The sequence below is a fragment of the Salvelinus sp. IW2-2015 genome, linkage group LG2, assembly GCF_002910315.2.
Source record: "Salvelinus sp. IW2-2015 linkage group LG2, ASM291031v2, whole genome shotgun sequence".
Classification (NCBI taxonomy): Eukaryota; Metazoa; Chordata; class Actinopteri; order Salmoniformes; family Salmonidae; genus Salvelinus; species Salvelinus sp. IW2-2015.
The window spans coordinates 26,577,164-26,584,663 of record NC_036839.1 but is presented as its reverse complement, the minus strand read 5'-3'; the positions used below and the strand labels follow the sequence as shown (position 1 = coordinate 26,584,663).

Sequence of the window (7,500 nt, the reverse complement as noted above, 5' to 3'; positions counted from 1 at the left end):
TTACGTACAGCCTGCAGGTACAATGCTTTATTAGTTGTTATAAGCATGTATGAAACTTAAGGATGTCTTATTATAAGGTTTATAACATGTTAAGCTAGTGAGCCAGCCAACCTACACCAGATGTAAAGGAATGTGGTAGAGTTGTAGATCTTGTGACTGTGGCTACAAGGAGACTGTGACGTCAGGGTCAGGGAACGSTGAAGACCTTCTCAGATGGATTACTGGATCATATCCTGCCCATCCAACTGAATGAAGGGGACATAGACAGTGGTCTAAGTGTTACCTTATCCGTGAACCATCATGTGGAAATTAAATGCTGCAAGATTTCTTGCATTTTGCGTGCGAGAAACACACTTTCACAAACAAGTCGGATTCAACACATATACACATACACAAAATACACACAGAAAAAATAAAATGATCTTGGGGCAGAATTCCAGTTATTAATCTTATACCTGGGTCTTGTTTCATCAGCGGTATGGATGTAGTTTAGAAGATGGACTCTATTTACTGCTAAAGCTGTTCAGGGGGCTTGGGATGCAGCCATCCATCTCTGGCTATCTTTTAAAGGGAGGCAAAGCACAGGCATCACTTTCAATCACCCAGTAGACAGCCAGCCAGCCATCCAGCCAAACACACAGCCCAGACGGCCAGGCCACCATGCAGGAAGGAAAGGAGCTTCTAGCTAGGTTTTATTTCCCTCTCCTCTCCCCCTCTCCTACACCTCAAGGTGAAGTTTTCCTCCTCCTCCTCCTCCTCTGCCCCAGGGATGGCACATTATTAATGTGTTTTAAAATAATAATAATCTTAACAACCCAAAAATACACACATTACCTTGCCCTCCTCCCTGCTCCCTTGCTGCTTGGCACCCTGTGTTTCTAATTAGTGTGTTCACTTAACCCTCGTTAATTGTGAAGCCTTGGCACATGCACAGCGCCACGGGGGGCCATTTTGTAAACGAACAGCAACCAGCCTCTGTTATATGGTCATGTAAGGAAATAACAGCGTGTTCTAGCAAGGCTTGTAACCAAGGTTCTAAACACTGTCACTCGATGTGCATCCCTTCGTGAGTTCTGCAATGGCAAACTGCAGCATACAAAGAGCTAAATTGAACTTTTAACTGATTTTTCTGAGTAGGACTTTAGCTTGTAGCAGAGACCAACAATAATCATACTGTCTTRACCAGCACATTGCTTCCCTCTCATACTCACAATGTTGAGCAGTGTCCCATTACCTGTTAACTCTGTAGGGGGCCAACGGTAACACTGCACTCTCCACCGCTCTCCTCCACAGCATGCCACGCTCTGGCGTTTGGCTTTTCATTGCGGGGGGTAAGGCGATATAGTGGTCGACATTGTTGTTTAGAGGAACACAGAAGGGCTTAAATTCTTCTGTTTTGTTTTGTTATGTAGAACAGTACTGTGTTATGCCTTGATGCTAGTCGCCACACAGATACACAGCTTTTACATAAGAGAAAGACTGTTTAAACACAAACATACTAAACACGTATCACTGAGGGCATTTTCTTTAACAAACACTGATTCAAAAGWATTTAAGCAATTGATGAAAGCCATTTTTAGAATGGGGGTTATAMTCACCTACTTTTGCGATGTAATTTCTGAATCGTAACACATAGACCTGGTAAACTTGATTAGGTGACTCTGTCTAAACATTGATCACTGAATCAATGTTAAATACATTTGAGGCCAAGTSCTCTCTGGCCTTGCTGGAGATTGGGTTTCCTACCACTAGGTTGAAGCACCATGTCATAAAGTGCTTAGGGTTCAGACAACCACCCAGCCAAACCACCCCATTACAACCCAACACACAATAATGCAGTCAGCACAACAGGGGTTAGCCCTCCATCCCCCACAATTCTCCCAAATTGACTGAAATCTTTTGGAGATGTGCTGTCTCTCAAATGGTAACTTATTCTATATAGTCCATCTAGTTCACTACTTTTAGCAACTCATGTACAGCAGTTCACTGACCTGCCTCCAACCCCCCATTACCACATCATTACCACATTACCACATCATTATTTCACTTGGCCTCAGAGGGTGTGTGAGCGTGCATGTGTATGTAAGTGTGTGTGAGCGAGCGAGCGTGTTTTGGGTCACTTAAGCAATTGCACCACTGGTCCCTCATCTAACCTACAATCAATCCCAAACAAACCATTTGATTATTATTTATTCTAAATCTCTAATCAAAGAGGCTATGGATTGTGTTAAATTAGAGCAAAAGAATCAGGTCATCATACTTCCATTGAAGTCTCACATGAAGCAGAAGGGAACATGGAGACAATCAGTGTTTGGTATTTAGAGATCAGAGTTAGAGAGGATGAAGCTCTGACTGTCACAGACAGCCTAGCTGATTGGTAAGAGAAGACGTAAAAGTAAAACCATGTCAGACCAACAAGGTTGAGTGGACAATGACTGGTTCCAAAGTTAATTGAATAGACACTGAAATGTTCAACAACGTGGTGTGATTCCAGGACAGATTGTCCAAGTCGTGATTCTAATACTGATGTGTAAGTTGGGTCTTACCCTGAAGAAGGAGAGGTCTAAGATTAAAAGCTAAATAGTTGGGGAAGAAATACAGTGAKAAGCTAAGAAGGGATGGTAGTGTCAGGTCTTACCCTGAGGAAGGAGAGGTCTCTGGAGCGATCGATGCTGGTGATCTCCAGGTTACCCATCACCACCTCACAGTTCTCATAATACTTCCTTAGGGTGCGGTACTGCTGCTCCAGGTCTGACAGAGTACTCAGCTTGTTCTCTGTGCCAGCGCATACTGCAGAAAGAAAGAGGAGAGAGGAGGAGGTATGTTAGCTATGCGTTCATGTGTGTGTGTTTGTGTGTACAGGAAGCCCCTGAGGCCCAGTGGGCAGATGAGTCCCCGTTAGCGTGTGTCCAGGCTACTGAGTAGACTCCTGCTATGTAATTAAAGCCTGTCTTTTCCACCCATCAAACACCTTTTATCCCCACTAAGACAGGAGACATCTGCCCTGTCAGCTGCTGCTGCTGCCCAGAGGACAGCCCAAAACACCCCAAAACAACACAAAATCACAACAAAGCACAATTGATGCACACACGCACACACACAAACACACACACTGTGGGCTTAAGTGGTGCTTGGTCCATCAGTAAAGAGGTGAGGCAGCAATTCTAAGAAACATGTCATAACCTCCATTGCCACATGAAAACAAACAGAATAAGGACCTTTCCATTCAGAGGTGAGTAAAAGGTTATGCAAAATACTGCCATATTTAACATCAATAATACAGCCCCACCTGCACTCTTTTTAGAGAGATACAGAGAAGAGAGTGTGTTTCAATAATGGCACCCTATTCCCTATATAGTGAACTATTTTGACTAGGTCCATAGGACCGGTAAAAAAAATTGTACAATATAAAGGGAACAGGAAGCGATTTGGGATGAAGACACTGCCTTCTCCCACATTACCATTCAACCCTAGCCATGTTGTCACTGTGGGCTGTTTCTAGCCACTTCACGGTTGACAGGGGAGCTATCGCCTTGACAGGGGTGGCAGAATCCTCTCAGAGTTGTCACACAGTCACCCATGAACTGCCACACACCACCATAGGAAACAAACACACACACCTGTTTACTTCGAACACACACACCTGTCTCCTCCAAGACAGCTCCCCTCAACTATCTTACCTCAATTGTATGTACCATTCTGAGAACCCTGTCTCTGTGATCTGTGCTCTCTCTCTCTCTGTCTGGCAGTTCTTTGTATTTCCCTTATTTTCTAAACGTTTACCTCACACTTCCCCTCAGAGAAATCAATCAAAGGAAGTCAACCTCTACTCCTTGCTAAARTCAACTCATACCCCCTTGTTGTATTAGCAGCACTCTGAAAGCCAACTTTCATTTGATTTCCTATTTATTTCCCCTCCATTACCTCTCAGAAAATGGATGGATGAGAAACAGAAGAATCAGCTTCAAGGCAACATTGGGCTATAAAGACAAATGAGATCTTGTTRCAACAATTCCTCCTCACATGATATTAGATTACAAGAGGCAGAGGGAGCATACAGATCTCACCGAAGAGTAAAGAGATGCGTACAAAATGATACCCTATTCCCCATAGGAATAAGATGCCATTTGGGACATAACCAAAGCAAGGAGAGGCAAGTATCAAACAAAGCTAGCATGCAGATCAGGTGTGATGTGGTAATATACGATGAGGCCTGGGTGTTTTCAATAACGGTTAACATTGGTATAGACGGAGGAGGGAGGAGGGGGTATCATAAAATGGGGTTTCCAGGTAATAAACAGTTATTATAGCCTCGGGGTACCGTGACGAGATGTCAGGGGTATTGTGGGATGTGCAGGSTGTATCCKAAATGGCACCCTATGCCCTACATACAGCACTACTTTCAAAAGTAGTGTGTTATGTGGGGATTTGGATGCCATTTGAGATGCAAGCGCAGTCTCCCAGTGAAAAGGACAGTTTATAATATATCATCAGCCAGTCTCCCAGTGAAAAGACAGTTTATAATATATCATCAGCCAGTCTCCCAGTGAAAAGACAGTTATATATATCATCAGCCAGTCTCCCAGTGAAAATGACAGTTTATATATATATCATCAGCCAGTCTCCCAGTGAAAATGACAGTTTATATTATATCATCAAGCCAGTCTCCCAGTGAAAAGGACAGTTTATATTATATCATCAGCCAGTCTCCCAGTGAAAAGGACAGTTTAATATTATATCATCAGCCAGTCTCCCAGTGAAAATGACAGTTTTATATTATATCATCAGCCAGTCTCCCAGTGAAAATGACAGTTTATAATATATCATCAGCCAGTTCCCCCAGTGAAAATGACAGTTTATATTATATCATCAGCCAGTCCTCCCAGTGAAAATGACAGTTTATATTATATCATCAGCCAGTCTCCCAGTGAAAAGGACAGTTTTATATTATATCATCAGCCAGTCTCCCAGTGAAAAGGACAGTTTATATTATATCATCAGCCAGTCTCCCAGTAAAAATGACAGTTTATATTATATCATCAGCCAGTCTCCCAGTGAAAAGGACAGTTTATAATATATCATCAGTCAGTCTCCCAGTGAAAAGGTGTCACGTTCCTGACCTGTTTTCTCTTATTTTTGTATGTGTTTAGTTGGTCAGGGCGTGAGTTGGGGTGGGCATTCTATGTTACGTGTTTCTATGTTTAGGTTCATTGTTTGTTAGCATTATATGGTTCTCAATCAGGGACAGGTGTTATTCATTTCCTCTGATTGAGAATCATATATAGGTAGGCTGTTTCACTCTGTTTGTTTGTGGGTGGTTGTCTCCTGTGTCTGTATGTCTACCACACGGGACTGTTTCGTTTTGTCGTTCGTGTATGTAGTCTGTTCGTGCGTTCTTCGTATATTGTAAGTCTCAAGTCCAGGTCTGTCTACATCGTTTATTTTGTTTTGTAGTTTGTTAAAGAGTTTTCGTGTTTTCGTCTTTACTTTAATAAACATCATTATGTCAACATTTCACGCTGCGCTTTGGTCCAATCCCTACTCCTCCTCTTCAGACAAAGAGGAGGAGAATGACCGTTACAGAACCACCCACCTAACAAGGATCAAGCAGCGTGAGAGGAACCAGAGGCAGCGGCCAAAAAACCAGGACTCGTGGACTTGGGAGGAGATTCTGGATGGTAAGGGACCCTGGGCACAGCCAGGAGAATATCGCCGTCCCAAAGCTGAGCTGGAGGCAGCGAAAGCAGAGAGGCGACGATATGAGGAGGCAGCACGTAAGCGAGGCTGGAAGCCGGAGAGGAAACCCCAAAAATGTATTGGGTGGGGGGGCTAAAAGGGAGTGTGGCGAAGTCAGGTAGGAGACCTGCGCCTACTCCCTGTAATTACCGTGGAGAGCGAGAGTACGGGCAGACACCGTGTTACGCAGTAGAGCGCATGGTGTCTCCTGTACGTGTTCAGAGCCCGGTGCAGTACATACCAGCTCCTCGTATCGGCCGGGCCAGATTGAGGATTGAGCCGGATGTCATGAAGCCAACCCAACGCATCTGGCCACCAGTACGTCTCCTCGGGCCGGCTTACATGGCACCAGCCTTACGCATGGTGTCCCCAGTTCGCCTACATAGCCCGGTGCGGGTTATTCCACCTCCCCGCACTGGTCGGGCGACGGGGAGCATACAACCAGGTAAGGTTGGGCAGGCTCAATGCTCAATGGTGCCATGACGCCTGCACGGTCCGGTATTTCCGGCGCCACCTCCCCGCCCCAGCCCAGTACCACCAGTGCCTACACCACGCACCAGGCTTCCTGTGCGTCTTCAGAGCCCTGTTCCTCCTCCACGCACTAGCCCTGTGGTGCGTGTCTCCAGCCCATTACCACCAGTGCCTACACCACGCACCAAGCCTCCTGTGCGTCTCCAGAGTCTTGTACGCACTGTTCCTTCTCCCCGTACTCGCCCTGATGTGCGTGCCCTCAGCCCGGTACCACCAGTGCCGGTACCACGCACCAGGCCTATAAGTACGCCTTGAGAGTTTCAGTGGTGCCCTGTGCTGTCTCCCGCACTAGCTGAATGGTGCGTGTCTTGCCCGGTACGCTCCAGTTCCGGTACCACGCACCAGGCCTACAGTGCACCTCACCGGCCAAGTCCTGCCGTCTGCCCAGCGGCGCATCTGAGCCATCCGTCTGCCCAGCGCCATCTGAGCCATCCGTCTGCCAGCGCCATCTGAGCCATCACGTCTGCCCCCGAGCCACTGACCTCCGCTGCCCCAGCGCAGTCTCCGCGCCTACTCCGTCTGTCCCGAGCCGCTAGAGCCGCCAAGTTCAGCCAGGATCCGCCAGAGCCGCCAGTCAGCCAGGGATCCGCCAGAGCCGACCTGTTCAGCCAGGATCTGCCAGAGCGCCAGTGAGCCATGACAGCCAGAGAAGCCGGTCAGCGAGCCATGAGCGTCAGAGCCGTTCAGCGGAGCCATGAGCAGCCAGAGCCTGGTCAGCGAGCCAGGGAGCACCAGAGCCGTAGCGAGCCAGGAGCAGCCAGAGCCGTCAGCGAGGCCAGACGAGCAAGCCAGAGCGAGCGCCAGGACAGCGAGCCTAGGCAGCAGCCATGAGCGCCACGCAATGAGCCAAGCAGCGCACACCAGGAGCAGCCAGAGCCGTTCAGCCAGTCCGGAGCTGCCGTCCCTCCAGTCCGGAGCTGCCGTCCCTCAGTCGGAGCTGCCGTCCCTCAGTCCGGAGGGACAGGCTGTTATTCATTTCTCTGATGAGAATCATATATAGATTATATCATCAGCCAGTTCCCAGTGAAAAGTACAGTTTATAATATATCATCAGGCCAGTCCTCCCCAGTGAAAATGACAGTTTATATTATATATCAGCCAGTCTCCATGAAAGGACATTATAAATTAACATCAGCCAGTTTGGCTCCCAGTGAAAAGGACAGTTTAAATAATTATATCATCAGCCAGTCTCCCAGTAAAAATGACAGTTTATATATTAAATAACTCATCGGG

General features: G+C 46.9%; 1 protein-coding gene across 1 annotated transcript in view; it reads right to left on the bottom strand.

Annotated features, from left to right (window-relative positions):
* The window catches only part of erbb4b (erb-b2 receptor tyrosine kinase 4b), a 627,991-nt gene that overhangs the window by 290,899 nt on the left and 329,592 nt on the right, over window positions 1-7,500 (bottom strand). Inside the window, 1 exon segment of the mRNA XM_070446280.1 lies at window positions 2,639-2,790. Coding sequence (XP_070302381.1) covers window positions 2,639-2,790 — 152 coding nt within the window.